The 18,227-nt window shown below is 39.7% G+C and overlaps 1 protein-coding gene across 2 annotated transcripts in view; it reads right to left on the reverse strand.

Moving 5' to 3' along the window:
- The window catches only part of LOC140469210 (uncharacterized), a 380,785-nt gene extending 362,922 nt beyond the window's left edge, over window positions 1–17,863 (reverse strand). For both annotated transcript variants that reach the window (XM_072565525.1, XM_072565524.1), the window contains exon 1: window positions 17,517–17,863. In XM_072565525.1, the coding sequence (XP_072421626.1) occupies window positions 17,517–17,631 (115 nt within the window). In that variant the 5' untranslated portion in view covers window positions 17,632–17,863. The remainder of the gene's footprint in view (window positions 1–17,516) is intronic.
- Window positions 17,864–18,227: the final 364 nt, after the last annotated feature.

Raw genomic sequence — 18,227 nt, forward strand, 5'->3', positions numbered from 1 at the left:
GCTCCAGTTTCCTCCCACAGTCCAAAAATGTGCAGGTTAGGTGAATTGGCCATGCTAAATTGCCCGTAATGTTAGGTGAAGGGGTAAATATAGGGGAATGGGTCTTGGTGGGTTGCACTTCGGCGGGTCGGTGTGGACTTGTTGGGCCGAAGGGCCTGTTTCCATACAATAAGTAATCTAATCTAAAAAAAATTGGAATTCATATTCTTAGACAATCACCAGCATATTTTCGCCTGCTCAAACAAAACCCCGCCTTTGTAATACCAGGTGGGTTTTATCAGTATTGATTCACATCAATTCAAGTCTGACATGCATCAATCACCTTTCATAGGCTGATGAACCAGACAGCAGCAGGTTTATATAATTGGGTTATGTATCTAATTGGCTTGCTTCTGTACAAAATTTAAGAAACACTTAAGTTTAGAACAACCGGATACACCCTACCAGAAAATACAGGCAGCTGGCCTAGTGGCCAATTGCATAAACAATGAGTTTGCTAAGACTCAGTGACCTGTGCAGGACACACAGTGGGTCAAGGACAAATACTGTCCACGGTTGCAAAGGTACAACCAGCAGCACAGTGCCTTATGCGCACAACAATACAGGAAATTATGAGGATATTGGGAACATGTGGGTTCTACTGAAAATCCATCCCAAATTTTAACACACTGACCACAATATTGACTGATTCTCTGCAGAAAAAGCAGAAGCAGTAGGGACTGAGAAATGTCAGGCAGTTTTCAAAGTGTTGATGGCCATTTTAGTAAGTGACCCAGTGCTTGCAGCTCCAAACTTACACTAAGCATTTAAAGTGGACATCAAGGTGAGTGACATTAGGGCAAAGGCTGTCCTCCTTCAGGAAGCCGAATCTGGGATACAGAGATCAATCAGGCACTCCTTCAAACAATTAAACAAGCATTGGAGACAGTATGCCATAGTGAAGAAGGAAATGCTCAACTTATTACAGACTCTCAAGTATTGTGAGATATATGGATTTTTAAAAAAAACTAACCTTGTTGTTATCAACCATGGAAATAAAAGAGCAGAAGGAAGTGGAGCCATTTCATCCCTCTGGATGCAGGAGTGTAACAATCTGGGGTATCCTGTCTGGCACTACTACAACCAGAGTCTGGTCATAACACCTGGTAAGAGCAGGTAGCAGCAGGAGAGGAGAATTCGTTACTCTGAAGCAGATACAGACTCCATTATGTGGCAGTAGTATTTTGGAGCAACTCCAAGTCAGAATACAGCCTGAGAGCAAACAGACTTCAGACATTCTGTCAGTAAAATGAAAATCCCTGATGGGCAATGGAAAACCTTCAAAAAATAAATTACAGGCTGAGAAAGTGAAAAGTGAGGAAACTGGTTACAGCTCAGATTGAGCATCACCGACCATCGTGAGAGAGCACCATGAGGCACAAGTGCACTGTGGGAAATCAAGCGCCAAAAAATAAACTTAAAAGGAGGATGCAGTCCCTGGGACATCGCAAGGATATAATTAAAGTGGCAGATCAAATGCCTTGGTCTTACAGAAGAAGAAAATTAAAAGATTATATTGTGACTGCAGGAATCATCTAAAACAAAATCCAACATTAAAGGAGAGATCTATCTCTAAAAGCTAGAAAACCATGATTAAAAAGGCATTATTTATTTGTGAGGATACTACAGCTTTAAGAAGTGTATTTTGTGTGTGTTTTTTTTATGAATAAAGATTGAAACAGAGTTGCAAAACAGTCTGCTCAAACCAAATAAACAGCTTGTGAGGTCTTCGGTATTTTCGGAAAGTTGAGACAATGAAAGCAGCCTGAATAGTAAAAGTTTCTTTCAATACATAAGAAACAAACAACAGGCAAAAGGAGACATTGGGCCACTTCAAACTGATGCTGGAAGGCTAGTGATGGGAGATAAGGAAATAGCTGGAGAATTTAATAAGTACTTTGCGTCAGTCTTCACAGTGGAAGACATGAGTAATATCCCAACAATTAAAGGGAGTCAGGGGCCTGAGTTGAGTATGGTTGCCATTACAAAAGAGAGAGTGCTAGAAAAGCTAAAAGGTCTTAAAATTGGCAAATCTCCTAGCCCCGATGGGCTACATCCTAGAGTTCTGAGGGAGGTGGCTGAGGAAATAGCGGAGGCGTTGGTTGAGATCTTTCAAAAGTCACTGGAGTCAGGGAAAGTCCCGGATGACTGGAAGATCACTGTTGTAACCCCATTGTTCAAGAAAGGATCAAGACAAAAGATGGAAAATTATAGGCCAATTAGCCTAACCTCAGTTGTTGGTAAAATTCTAGAATCCATCGTTAAGGATGAAGTTTCTAAATTCTTGGAAGAGCAGAGTCTGATTAGAACAAGTCAACATGGATTTAATAAGGGGAGGTCGTGCCTGACAAACCTGTTAGAATTTTTTGAAGAGGTAACAAGTAGGTTAGACCAGGGAAACCCAGTGGATGTGGTCTTGCTAGACTTTCAAAAGGCCTTTGATAAGGTGCCACACGGGAGGCTGCTGAGCAAGGTGAGGGCCCATGGTGTTCGAGGTGAGCTACTGGCATGGATTGAGGATTGGCTGTCTGACAGAAGGCAGAGAGTTGGGATAAGAGGTTCTTTTTTGGAATGGCAGCCGGTGACGAGCGGTGTCCCACAGGTTTAATGTTGGGACTGCAGCTGTTCACGTTATATACTAATGATCTGGATGAAGGGACTGGGGGCATTCTAGCGAAGTTTGCCGATGATACGAAGTTAGGTGGACAGGCAGGTAGTACTGAGGAAGTGGGGAGGATGCAGAAGGATCTAAACAGTTTGGGAGAGTGGTCCAGGAAATGGCTGATGAAGTTCAATATGAGCAAATGCGATGTCTTGCGCTTTGGAAAAAAGAATACAAGCATGGACTACTTTCTAAATGGTGAGAAAATTCATAAAGCCAAAGTACAAAGGGATCTGGGAGTGCTAGTTGAGGATTCTCTTAAAGGTAAACATGCAGGTTTAATGCGTGATTAAGAAAGTGAATGCAATGTTGTAATTTATCTCAAGAGGGTTGGAATATAAAAGCAGCGATGTGCTACTGAGACCTTATAAAGCTCTGGTTAGGCCCCATTTGGAATACGGTGTCCAGTTTTGGGCCCCACACCTCAGGAGGGACATACCGGCACTGGAGCGTGTCCAGCGGAGATTTACACGAATGATCCCTGGAATGGTAGGTCTAACATACGAGGAACAGCTGAGGATCCTGGGATTGTACCTATTGGAGTTTAGAAGGTTAAGGGGAGATCTAATAGAAACTTACAAGATAATACATGGCTTGGAAAGGGTGGAAACTAAGAAATTGTTTCAGTTAGGTGAGGAGACTAGGACCCATGGGCACAGCCTTAAAGTTAGAGGGGGTCAATTAAGAACAGAAATGCGGAGACATTTCTTCAGCCAGAGTGGTGGGCCTGTGGAATTCATTGCCGTGGAGTGCAGTGGAGGCCAGGATGCTAAATGTCTTCAAGGCAGAGATTGATAAATTCTTGATGTCACAAGGAATTAAGGGCTATGGGAAGAATGCGGGTAAGTGGAGTTGAAATGCCCATCAGCCATGATTAAATGGAGAGTGGACTCAATGGGCCAAATGGCCTTACTTCCATTTCTATGTCTTATGGTCTTATGATCTTATGATCTTATGAATGGATGGGTTCAAGCTCCTACAGAACCAGGATTTTCAGTTTCAGTTTTCAGCAATTGCTGGGGACTTGAAACTGGATGTGGAAGCTCTTATTCCTGTCTCTGTTACAGCTGAAAGCTGGGGTTCACTTCCTGCTGCTAGAATCGCATGTGAGACAATCTGTTTTACTGAATTTGCTTTCGCAAAGGGTGTGTTTACGACATGTTATTATAGTTGGACAGTTAACTAGTAGGAGTTAATACATCTATAATTTCGTTAAGCGTTTCGATATTTCCAGTAACATCAATTCTTTTATTTTTGTTTTGTTTGTAGTTTAACTGAAGTGTAAAAATAATGTTTGTTGTGCTTAAAATTGATAGTTTGACCAATCAATTGCATCTGGAACGCAATGTCTTACACTTACTTTTAAAATAATAAAAAGTTAGGATCTACACTATCTTCTTGACATAGTATGAGGGAGTTTGGGCTGGTCCATAACATATTAAAGCTGAGACAGCACAATTCATTCAGTAAAAACTTTAAGAAAATAGGAGTGTTTTAACAAGCCAAAAATAGAAATTTGTCTAGTGAAGCTGTGAGAAAGGTGAGAATCTTCCATTTTAGCTGCAAGGGGCAGGAAAGCCCTCCAGTATATCAACACTGGGCAACTGCACAACTATGACCACAGTATAGAGCATTTCAGGTAAGGATAATGTATAACCACATAGGAAGGTGTGGCAGAAATAATCACAGAATCTCAGATTTGGTGTGGGGCAGAAGGATGACGCCCAGCCCATCCATGTTATTGCCAGGAAAGTTTATATCTAGAGATTGACCAAACAGAATTTAGAACTGAACATCTTGAAAAAAATTGTTGTTAAATATAGATTTCAACTAGATAGTAAGTCAGAAGCTGAATAAGTAAATATACATTTGTATACAACTGGAAGTATAGCTGTGATGTTCAAACTCATCAAAGGGTTAAAGAAGCAAGAGATATTTTTGAAAATGTTCTGAAAACATTTAATTGAAGCTTTAATTGAAGAATTCAGCATCCAAGAGAATCCATAAATGATTTCATTAAAGATGTCTCTAGATTAGCAGAGAAATGCAACCAAGATGATTTGAAGTAAGAATTTTTAAAGGATACAATTGTTGGTGAGTTTTGTCAAATTTATTGCAGTCAAAAGAAGATTTAACTATTGAGAAAACTATTCAGCTGATGAGTGAGACAGAGGCCTGGAAGCACTCTTAAGAGGAGAACCCAGGTAAAAGAGATCAGCAAAATCCATTGCAATTCGGAAGTTACAGAAAGACAAATGACGTACCTGAGAAACTAGCCCAGTGCATAGTCAGACACCAGATACAAAAAGACTTTGACAGCATTATGGAACAGAGAAACCTTACAGGCACAAACAATGGTCAGCAAACCATAATCCATTCAACCAGATCCACAAGGGCAAATGAAAAACCAGGAATGTCTCACTATCTGTTAATATTGTAAAGTTTACATTAGGGTGACGGTAAATGTAATTATGTACCCAAATGTACAATGTTAATAATAAGAAAATATATTATTTTGGGGGGAGATGTATATGAGTCTGAAAAGTTCTGTGAAGTTTAATAGTGAGTGGCATAAGTACCATCCGCAATGATGATATCAATTGGAGTTGATGGAAGAATGGCTTAAGAGCTCAGAAAAGTGAGATCACACATCCAAATCCTCCACATGGCCTCTGTAATAACATCTGGAATGCTGTGATGACACAGGGTTAGCAAGCCAAATGAAATCAGCCTCACTATCACTGGATTCACAATACTAAAACATTCAAGGACCCTCAAATTTGCTCAACTCTCTTGAACCAGTCTTTATGAATAATGGATCTTGGACTCCAAGTTTGTAACTTAAACAAAACTTAACAATTTATTTTTAATGTAACTTTAATGGAACATAGATAAACCAGATAAACAACCAGGCAAACAAATTAATCTAATCTATGGTCTAAGCTCAATCTTCTTGATAATAAACCCCCAATTACACAGTGACAGACAGAAACAGTTAATTAATAAATTACACAAGAAAATAATCATAATATGCCACTTTGATAACGGCTTGAATGATACATACCAATGATAAAATCCTTGGACAATAAGATGTATTACAGACAATCAGACTTTGTAGTTTACTTGAATTCCAATGTCACCAATCAGTGCACACTGCCTCAACAGAATTATTCATCCACTTCTTACAGACTGGGATTCTCAGAACATTCAACATATTGATAACTGGAATGAAATTGGAGGGAGAGCAGAACAAAAGCAGCACCATCTAGAAAAATTCACAACATAAACCTACCTCTGCCTAAATATTAGTCAGAACCACTTAATTCTTTGTTTTCTCTTTTTTCTTCAATGTTCTCTGTCATTGGCCAGCCAGCACTGGTCCTCCCTTGATTGACCAATTCAACATCCAATCAGCTCCCACTCCCTGAGCATAGCAACAGCTCAGTACAGAGTCATCTACAGTAATGAACCTGCATTATGTTTCTAGGTTAGTGACTCACAGTAAACATCTATCTTTATTCTCTACCATTTTTTAAAACACGCTGCTGTTTATGTTCAAAGTTCAATTCTCAACTTCAGCACAAAATTCCAAACCAAAAATGAGAAAATTAAAAGAAAAGTTGTGGTGGTTTCACATGATTTACAACAAAATACATCTTGTCCAATTGATGGGTCTCTCCTAGGTAAGTCAGGACACCATCTTCTACTACCACACCAGGCCACAAGCAAGCCCTAAAAATCCCTACAGTTAAAGATGATGGTAGTAGCAAAGCAAGCCTATGATGTGATACAGACTTAGTTTAGCTGCACATCCACCACTTGTCAACTCTATAGAGATACAGTACATTCTGTCGAAGTCCTTTCAACCTAGTGGTATAAAGGAGAGTTCACCGACCCTCTCAGGCTCCAAACTATAGACAGCAGCACAAGCTCATGGGAGTGTAATTGAAATTAAAATTTCATAACTCCATTAAGTATTTTGCAACATACTTTGGCTAATATTGAATTTTCAAAGTTTGGTAGAAGATTTGTACCTCGGGTGCTCGTTGTTGTGGTTCTGTTTGCCGAGCTGGGAATTTGTCTTGCAAACGTTTTGTCCCCTGTCTAGGTGACATCCTCAGTGCTTGGGAGCCTCCTGTGAAGTGCTTCTGTGCTGTTTTCTCCGGTATTTATAGTGGCCTGTCTCTGCCGCTTCCGGTTGTCAGTTCGAGCATATACCGGCCAATATACCGGCCACTACAGCGGACAGCTCGAACTGACAACCGGAAGCGGCAGAGACAGGCCACTATAAATACCGGAGAAAACAGCACAGAAGCACTTCACAGGAGGCTCCCAAGCACTGAGGATGTCACCTAGACAGGGGACAAAACGTTTGCAAGACAAATTCCCAGCTCGGCAAACAGAACCACAACAATATTGAATTTAATTAAATGCAATATAATATACCATTTACTGAACTTTAGTTCCTCAGTTTGCTCGAACACTTTGTAAATTTTCATAGGAATCCTTCCAGCTTACTACTTACTTCTAACTATATAAACAATAATCTGCCCCACAGCACTAGTATTGAGGCATTGGTGATAGGACAAGTTTCTGAGGTCCAAAACTGAATCAAGCAGCATACACCATTATTTTATTATTTTATCTTACTACCATAATTATAGAAGTAGAATGTTTTGGCTTTACGTACAGTCAGACTTCCAGACATGTATGTATCTGGACTCTTATTTCACCTACAGTCGTCAGCTTCTTTGCACAGCATATAGGTAATACTTCTATAACACAACAGTTGTGTTCTTGTGCAACCCCATGTTATAGAAAAATCACACTTTAGAAGCAGCACCTAAAGTGTTGGCAATGTAATCACGTTACAGCCAACACATGTTTTAAAAGTTTGCACTTTAGAATCAATGTCCCCAATTGCATTATCACAAATTTGTGTTAACTGTTATAGCAGAATGACCTGTATCCTGCTTCCAATAGTTCTTGCTAAAATGCATTATCTTACACTCTACAGTACAAAGTTAAAAATCACAGAACACCCGGTTATAGTTTGACGGGCTTATTTGGAAGCACTAGCTTTCGGACAGCTGCTCCTTCATCAGGTGGTTGTGGAATATAGGATTGTAAGACACAGATAATATAGCCTATAAACATCACAACCACCTGATGAAGCAGCAGTGCTCTGAAAGTTAGTGCTTCCAAATAAACCATTTGGACTATAAGCTGGTGTTGTGTGATTTTTAATTTTGTACACTACAGTCCAACACTGGCATCTCCAAATCATGACTTTTTGATGTAAAATTAGTTATTCTTTAATTTACTTTAGTTCTCTGACAGTATTTTATAGCCTGGTTTCTAGTTTGCATAATACTCTGTTTCTGTGGTACCAGCCAACTTCAGTATCTTTCTCATTTAGGCAAAGCACAAAATCCAAAATATCTACAAACAACAAGAATCAAAAAGAGACCTTTTATTCACTATTCATGCATATTAATTTTAATGGATCATTCTACATTAATCCTATTGGTCGGTGCTGCAATCATTAACCTATTGCCACTCAATTCTACCCCATGTCATATAGAGTCATACAGCACAGAAACAGATCCTATGGTCCAACCAGTCCATGCCGAACCATAATCCCAAACTAAACTAGTCCCAACTCTGCCTGCTCCTGGCCCATATCACTCCAAATCTTTCCTATTCAAATACTTATCTAATTGCCTTTTAAACATTGTAAATCTTCTTATATCATTCCTCAGAAACAAACTTTCTACAAAATATATTACCCATACAGCAGAATTTCAGGAACAAGCTTCCTGTCGAAACATCTCATTTGAAATTTCCCATGCATCCACTGGATTTTTGTTTGGATCTGGATGTAGTGTTTGTTGCCTGTCTCTAATTGCCCTTCAATTGAGTAGCTTGCTAGGCCATTTAAGAAGGCAGCTAAGAATCAACAGCATTGCTGTAGGTAATAGTTAGGCCAGACAAGGCAAGTATGGCAGGGTTCCTTTCCTAAAGGTAATTAGAGAACAAGATGGGCTTTTACAACAATTCATAATGATTCTAATGGTCACCATCACAGTGGTTCGCTTTATACTTGAGATGTACTAATTGAATTTAAATTTAACCAGCTGCCTTGATAGAATACAAAAGTGTGTAAAAAGTTCTGGTCGGGGTTCTTGAGCTAATTAATCAAACCTCCCCATGCTCATGATGTCTATCATTGATTTGGAAATTTTATTGCCTTGCATTCCTTCCCATGTTGTCAACAGTAGCTATGAATTCTCCTGGGTGAGGTAAAAACCAAAGTGAACATAAGTCTGGAAAATTCCTTCCCCACAAACTAGCACACCACCCAATCGAATGCCCTTGCAATCCAAGTCTACAGAAGAGGCTAAAACCATATTTATCAGCTCTTCCAAAAAATGCCGTAAGTTACTTCTAGTTCCCCAGGCTTAGCCTCACTTTATGGACAGCACCTAACTTCTCCCACACATAAACATAATACTTCCGACAAAATCATGATGAGTTAGGAGCAGTTTGTCAGAATTTCCTTCCGATGGAGTTTATCACTTGCCTATGGCAAGTCCAGAATGGATGACGTTAATGATCCCAATTTACCTCTAATGATGAATTCATTTGATTAAGAATTAAAAGGCTTTCTCATAACCACAATGAGACTAATTAGATTGCAATTATGTTCTTCCCCTCTTGAATCTACAGCATATTTGTATTATTACTATATTTATGAGTCCTGGTGTGTAGTCATATAGGTTTTCTTGTCGCTAATATTGATCAGATTTTAAATTTATACAGAAAAATCACATTAAGGCATTCACTGGTTCTAAAAGTATTCTTGGAGTTTAGCACCATCACTTATTGCAAATTACCCAACAATAATGAATATTCAAATATTTTGTGACATTGAGTCATGCAGTTATTTACATTTAAAAATCAACTTGGTTTGTTGAGTGCAAATGTTAGTTGTAAAATGTAATGGTGTGTACTGAATGGACATGGTTAGTTTAATTCTGGGAATTACAGGCCACAATGTGATATTAGTTTATTTGAAGGTAAGCAGCCAAACCTTGAGTAGAACCTACATACAGTTATCTGTAGGAGATGGGACAAATACCTCCTTAAAAATGCACCATCTATTGCAAAAATATTATTGGAGATTTTAGTAATGGATAAGTAGCTTAAGTGTAAGTGTTTAATGATTTTGTTTGGAAACATGCAAATTGCCAAATCACTAAGTTAACATGCTTTCTTATGATGTCCTTGAGTTACTGGTTAAGAGGTGTTAGCCAAATGCATTGCTAAAAATAACTGCGTTGAACTAGAAGGATTCCCAAAATTTCACAAAATGCCTGAGAATCTGACATCTGACATTGATTCAGCCAAAAGTAATTTTGAAACATACTTACATATGTCTTATTCCTACCTTCCAGGCAACATTATTTTAAAACTGTAAATGTGCTAGATTTATGTTTTCCTACCACAAAGTAAGGAAGCATGCCAGGCAATATAGCTTGAAATGCCACGTTTGATTCATGCTTCTCCATTGAAAATCATAGCAGAGCACAGTAAAATAATAGCTTTAGGCAGGACAGATACAACACTGCAGCAGAAGCATCTCTACTGTGCAAATGCTTAGGAATTGGAACAATACTACGTACTTGTCTATCAGTCACTAAAAGCTCTGGGATTATCCTGTCCTCTAACTATCCCCACACATCAATTCTAGAAGGCTGCATAGGTCAATAGTTTGCAGGGATGTGATTAGTACAGTATGCGTTGAGTGTTTGGACAGCTGTAGGAGATTTATATCACAGCTACTCCACCCAACAAATCAAACCATTCATAGCCAAATTAAGACTTTTGGATGAATTATTTGAATTGGGGTGAAGCCTTGCTTTAAACATTTTCACGTTTTTTAAAAATAAAATCTCTTGTTTTCCATGTCAAAGATTAAAGGCCCACTCCATACCATTAGCTCCAACTGCAACACAGCAAAAAGAAACAAATTCTCATCACTTTTGTGAACTCCAAATCTGGTTTCAGAACAACATATTTTCTTGATTTTCTAAACAGTTTCCACATTAAAGTCCAAATTAATTTGAGTACCAAAACAGAACACCACCAGATCCCTCCCACACATCTAATGCCAGGTAGGGGAACCCATTCCACCTTTAAAAAGCCAGTTGAGAGTGTGATGCTGGTAAAGCACAGCAGGTCAGGCAGCATCCAAGAATCGACATTTCGGGCATAAGCCCTTTACCAGTGCAGGGCTTAATGACATAACAAAGAGGGTACCAAGGGGACCTTTGCCAATGCACAGCAAGAACCCAACTTGAGACAAGCAGCTGACTGTTTGCTGTGATACATTCCATCAAACTTGGCAAACTGTTGTCTGGAGCAGTATGTGAACGTTAATTTATACTTGAAAAAGCAGAGTGAGGAGAAGGAACAGGAAGGCAGTCAAGGAGCACAAGTGTCCTTAATGGAAATATTAGGACGGTAAGCAGACACAACAGGGAAATGTTTCTGTCTTCTAAAATAATCACCAAAAATGGCAATACTGCTATTCACGTCTCCAAGATGATAGTCTAAGATCGTGGTGTAGTAGGTGCTTATCTGTTCCCGTCAGATTGCTTTCTTCTTTCTCTTTAGCTCTTTTCCTTTTATCTTTCCTTTTTCTCTTGTCTCATTTTCTTTTCTTTTAAGTCTGGAGAGTGGCAGGTGAAGGAGGAGACCGCCGGCGGCAACACCAGGGCAAGGCTGTCACAGCTCTACCCCAGGCTGGAGTCCCCGAGTGAATGAGAAGCAGGTCCTGGGCTGGCTCCCCTAGCCCAAACTCACAGGCTAGGCCCAGGCTCCAGGTCTGTGGCAGCCTCTCAGTGTGGTGGTCTTGTCCCGGCGTGGAGCTCTCTTCCTCATATAGAGGTCTTCTTCATCTTCATCTTCCAGATATTCCAGCGGTCTGGCAGGCAGTCTTGTCCAGGGAGGGTGGTCTAGGCCTGACATGGTGGTCTTCTTTGGCGGAGGCTTCTGATCTAGTATTCCAGCGGCCTGGCATGTGGTCTTGTCCCAGAATGGCAGTCTCATTCTGACTGCGTCTTTAGGGTATTCCATCGTTCCAAAATCGGCATTCCCTGAGCCCAGGGGCCACTAACTGAACTGTGACAAACTTTGTCTCAATTTTACTTTTTAAAAATTATGTCTGACTTTTGCCATTGATGTAAGTGCGATGGTGGGACGACTTGTATATTTCATGAAAAAGTCTATGCGACAATGCATTTCTATTCTATTCTACTATGTTCCCTATGGTCAGGTGAGAGCATCTCATTTCCTAAATTGGCTGCTGCCTGCAAAACCACTGGCTCCTTCAAACATTTAACAGGAAATGAATGGCTTTAAAAAAATAATTAGAAGAGGTTTTGTTGTGATTGATTTCAGTTTTTTTTCAAATAGTAAATAGAAGTCAACTGGAAGTGCGGGTGACATGTATTTTGCCGTTTGGAGTCCAAATTGTGGAACTGCAAAAGAAACTGGTGATTATGCGGCACGTCAATTCCACAGCCTCAGAATGACTGCAATAAATAATTGGAACAATGGTGTTGTTCTGAGATGTAGTTTCTGTTGGAGTGGGCAGTTTTTTTTTCGAGGATAAACCAAGTACAAACTGGCTCAGTAGTTGAACAGGTGCAACTACAGACTATTCCATTCTGACTCTTACAACCAATTTGTCTTCCCCAGCTGACTCAAAAATCTCTTCATTAAATCTGTCAAACTGAACACAGAGCACCTTTCACGGCTACAGAAAGAATGAATGGTGCAACAAAAGGGAGAACTCAACAATGGGGAGCAAAGCTCAATTGCAAAATACACAAATGAAATCTGGAAAGTTATATTGGTAATTTTTCTTGAGACTAAATGCAACATACCATTCTAAAATACTGTATCAACTGAAGATCAACGTCATCAACTGCAGGACAGACGAAGATAGTTTCAACAAATGACAATTAATATTATGTTGCACAACAATATCCCATTAAACAATAATGAAGCAAGTGACTTAGTGTGACTCATGTCAACAAATCCCACCAATCACCCTTCGCAGCACAACTCTGCCAAAACAGAGCCATTTTGCAAAGAAACTCTGAGAAACAGTGAATATGTCACGTTGAGATGAACAACAGCAGTCAATTAACTAAATGATGGGCCATCAGAATAACAATATGGGGGACCATTCAATCATCCTTTTGAAATACCTTCCTGATAAATTCCACTCCTTACTCCTTCTGATTACAGTGTAATTAAAATTTGAGTTTTGAACTAACTAAGACATTCCCTTTCGAGTCAATGAAATCCAAAATCTTCTTAAAGATAGTGAAAAACAAGTGAAAGAAAGACAACGGTACAGGGAGACATTCAAGTGGTGAGAGGACATAGGAATGTAGTAATGGTAGGAGACAGTAAAATTAGGGAGATCAATACTGTTCTGTACAGCCATGGACATGAGCCAATACTGTGTTGTCCGTTGGGTGCCAGGGCTAAGGAGATCCCTGGAAAGGAACTTGGAGTTGGAAAGGAGGGATCCAGTTGTCATTAACCTCATAGGTACCAATAACATTGACAGAACTAGAAAGGAGGTTCTTCTAAAATAATTCAAACAATTGGGAGCTAAATCGATAAGCAGAACCTTCAAGGTAATATCTCAGGATGGCAACCTGTAAAGAGGGGAGTGCCACAGGAATCAGTGCAGGGGCCACAATTAATAAAAATGTATTGTAACAACCCACTGGAGTTGCAAATACCAAACATATTCCCAGACTTATACAAAATGTTGAAGTCCTTTCTTTGAAATGTGCAGAGTACATCAATTTATCTGATTTTCAGACCGAGGGTCGATGAAAGCAGGGACCAGATTGCTGTACTAAACAAGAATTAAATATATATATATATAATTAGACTATAGCTACAAGGAAACAGATATAAACCATTAGCATATAACACTGCTAACTGAAACTTATAAATTGCCCTCATACACAGACACACATTCCTGGTGAAGGTCGAAAAACTGGCAAGTTACTTCAGTGGTCTTTGTTTCCCATTTCTGGTGTTGAGAAGAGCTTTCTTTGGTTAATCAGGCTCTTGGTATTCAGTTATCTGTCTTTGGAAGCTTCAATTGGTTTGTAAAAAAGTACAGAATGACTGATTCACTTGGAAAATGTCTCTGAATTATCAAGTCAAAGGTGACAGCTCAAAGCAGCTGCTGCAGGATGTGTGATTTTCTTCAAGTTTAAACTGAGATTTTTTTACTGCAGAGAACAGGCAGCTTCTTCCAGATAAGACAACAGCACACTCAGCTATGTCTTTCGCTCTCTCTATGTCTGCATCTCTGTAACTTGTTTTCAGTTCCAACATGCTCAGTTAGCTGAGAATAAATAATTTTCAGTTGGTAAACAACTTCTCAGTTCTTTACTGTCTACACATTGCAGGAACGAATAGTTATTAAAACTTGTGTTCTAGTATAGGTATATACCAAATTCCTTGCTATGAAAATATGCAACCATTCTATTAAATTGTTGTGATTTTTAAAAAAAATCTTTGCAGTCCACAATTTTTGAAAGAAAGATGAATACAAAAGGACACATTTCTTACAATATATTAATAACTTGGACAAGGGAAATGAATGTACTATTGTTAATTTTTTGAGTGACACAAAATTAGTTGGGAGGGTACGTTGTGAGAATGACGGAAAGAGCCTGTAGTGGAATTGGATAGATAAAGTGAGTGGGCAAAAACTTGAAATACAATGTAGGAAAAATGTGATTATCTGTGCTTTGGCAGGAAGATTTAAGGAGTTGAATATTATTTAAGTTAAGCAAGACCACAGACAGCTCCAGCACAGAAGGACTTAAAAGTCCTTGTGCCTGAATGACAAAAAGCTAGCAGACATATTCAGCAGGTAACAGGAAAGGCAAATGGAACATTGGCCTGCTCTATTTTCAGAGAGAACAGAACATAAATAAGGAAACATTGCTAAAATTAAACAAGGCAGTAGTTAGACTTATATCTAGAATACTGTGAACAGTTTTGGTCCCCTTATCTATGGAAAGATGTGCTGTTATTGCAAGTAGTCCAGATAAGGTTCAGTAGATTGAACATGGACATATAAGGATTTTCTTATGTGGAGATTTGAGTAGGTTGGGCCCATACATATTGGAATTGGAACAAAGAGAGGTGATCTTAACTGAAACACATAAAGTTCTAGGGAGGGTTGATTGGGTCAATGCAGGAAGGTCATTTCCACTTGACAGTCTATGATCAGAGGGGTTAATCTCAGCCATTCAAGACAGATATTGGAAAGTTGCAGCAGTAGCAGTTCAAATGGAATGAGAGTTAAATTAACTTGAGAAATATATTGAATGACAAATGTAACTTCATAGGGCCAAGAGCAGGTTATATTGTCAGGGACAAGGATAGAGCTTAAACTGTTCTCTAATTTCAATATATATGCTGGGAAATGTTAGTTGCATTTCAGAATTGGAAGAGCATTAAAGCAGAATAAATAGCTCAAAGCAGCACAGGTTCTGCAGTTAGTAGATTGTAGGCAGTTCAGATCCAGCACAGGTGCCAGGGAATGATCCTTCCATGTGGTGGGAAATAGTCAGGGCTATAGTGATCCTCTTGGAGATGTTGATTGTTCAGTTCACTGATAGTAAGGGTGAAAGAAGTCCACAAGCAGGATTTGAATGGTGAAGCTGAGTAATATCGGAGCTTGCTGGAACCTAATGCAATGCTAGCTTATTGAAACAAGTTACCTGCAAAAGAGCTAGAATTGTGCTTTGAATAGATTCTGGAGCATAGCCTTAAAGATCCAGTGGAACAGTCTGAAAAGAGACAGAATAGATATATAATAACACAAATACATGAGCTTCTGCTGAGGTGGTCTGTGACAAAGTAGGATTTTGAGGAAATTCCAGATCTCAATAGTGAAGAACTAGAATACCTACCAACGGGGTCTGAATGTGTTTTAATGAGATTTGGTGACCCACAGTGTCATTAACATCCAGGTGGAATGTGGCCTGTTGGTATCAATCATTTGAAGTTTGACTGGCTTACTTGATAAGTCTTTCATTCTGGATAATAAATTGCTTTCTGGTTTTAACATTGTAGGGTAAAACTGTATTTGTTTGTTCAAAACCACGTAAACAGGATCTTAAACTTCATTTATTTTAACTAAAAAAAGGTCACTGGTCTCTGACCAGATCATAACATTGTGAGGTGGTTTCATCAGGGATCATAACAGATATTATATGGAATATGCTCATATTTGACCCCCAGGTTAAATAAAATAAAACCTTTATTTGGACAGGCAACCACTCATACTGCAGCAGGTGGGTCCTGACCCCAAACCTTCTGGTGTTGAGGCAGCTACAACATGCCATTTCAATTAAACATATTGTCAAAGCTTTTCAGATTAGACAATAGGCATGCCTAGTGCAGCTGAATCTTGCAGATCACAACCATCCCAGTTTCAACCATATGTGGTGCATCTGTGCAGGAAATCGAGTTAAATTGGCTCACAATCATAACCAGTGGCTAGAGACTCTGGCTGAAAAACAGTTCTGGATCCACCCAGTTAGCACCCACATCGTTAAGAATCAGTATTGTTGCAAACCTGCCAAGAATGAAGGTCCAATCTCCGAGGTATTGCTGCCAGAAGCCCAGGGGGAAAATGGCACTGACTATTCATTGAAGCATATTGGAGATAGAGAAACAGGGCTGTTTGATTCAGTGAGGGAAAAAAACTCAAGAAACTTAGTCAACCAGACATGGCAACTCTGCAGGTCACACTGGAAGATCCACTTGGGTGAGATGAGGATGGTTAAATCAGTTCAGCACCACTGGTATCTTACTGTAAGGATGACAGAACATTCCCAAAAGAGGAAAAAGCTGCTATTATAAAGTCATGACTTTGCAGTTTGCATTTGTTAAGTTATGGTCCACCTGCAATTTAGTTGAAAGAAAATGAAATAAATCCAAAATCTATAGACATTTCAACGTTTCACAGTGCAGTAGGGCCCATTAATAATAGTCACATCTTACCTCCAATAACTACTCAGTTGCACAATCTTACTGAAATTACAAATCAATTATTAACAGTTGCTTCAATCTTTCAACAAAATTGACAGCTCCTGTTGGATTTTACATTTAGGTAATTAAAATTAGATATAAAGTATTTAGATAATTAGAAAGTGTGGATTTTAACAATAGTAAAATATTGCATGACCTGACATGAAATAGAATGCTTCCAATCTGATCAATTGTTGTTAATCTATACTGAAGACAGTGGAATACAGCCGACTTTGACGCATTGTGTTCTGAAGTACCTGCGATGCAGAGAGTGGACACATAGCGCCACTTGTCGGTCTGGTCCAGATACAAACGGTCACTCAGGTCAGTGCTGAGCGAAACCACTCACAGATTAACATGTTTTCCAAACTGCAGGGTACAGATGATCTGACATTACTTCAGTGTGATATGAAATGAACAACAGCTCAGTACAAACTGGTACAACATCAAATGTTGTACATCAAACTTTAAGCTGATTTACTAACGATGAAGTTGTGCTAAGGTGTTAAAATGTTCTTCCTGGTGTCTGAATTGCAGCATTCACGTCCTGTGCCACCTTTTGCCAAGTTAATGCAAGTTAATGATAAACAATCACCTCATTGCAAAGGACTCCTCAGACGGTTCTCTGGCAAACTGCAAGTGAACAAAGTTATCAACTGCTTACCTGTGAGTGGTGCCCCGGACCCCAGCTCTGGGTCCCCCTCAGCAATCGGTCCACAGCGGGACGCACAGAGACAGGATGACAAAATCAAAGCCACTCCAAAGCTCCTCCAGACCATAGTTTCGCCTGACTGAAGCCGTTGTCTGACAACTCAATCAAATGAATAGGTTTGTTTTGTTTGAAAAGTGTAAAGCTCCACAGAAGTCAGCGTAAACTGGTCAGAAATCTACCAAGTGACTCTTCCATGCTGTGAGAATTCAGGAGAGATTGAACGGGGACAGATGCTAATAACTACTGCCGGTCCTCACTTGCTCAAGTCAACTTCTGCTCCTTAACCCCCTCTCCCTCCCCCAACCACCCGCAACATTAGCCAGGGGGTCGAATGTACAGCCAACCAGCAGCACTCTGTGTCTAATCAAATCATCCAGCCTCCAGCGTTGTCCCCCCACCCCGAGAGTCAGGGCACCACCTCCCAGGTTGAGCTCCTCGGTGGCTGAGTCTGAAAGGCAGGTACAAACGATTTGTGTATGCACTCCCACCCTCGCTGCAGGATGCTAGCGGGACTGAGTGCTCCTCTCCATTACATTTATAGTTAAGGAGCGGGAGACGGAGTCGGGGGAGTGGGGGGATCGGTGTAAAATTAAAACAGAACATAAGTCATGGGTTACTTATAGATTTAAAAGAAACATCATCTGTGGGGTCACCTAACGAAAG

Source organism: Chiloscyllium punctatum, chromosome 49, assembly GCF_047496795.1.
Source record: "Chiloscyllium punctatum isolate Juve2018m chromosome 49, sChiPun1.3, whole genome shotgun sequence".
Lineage (NCBI taxonomy): Eukaryota > Metazoa > Chordata > Chondrichthyes > Orectolobiformes > Hemiscylliidae > Chiloscyllium > Chiloscyllium punctatum.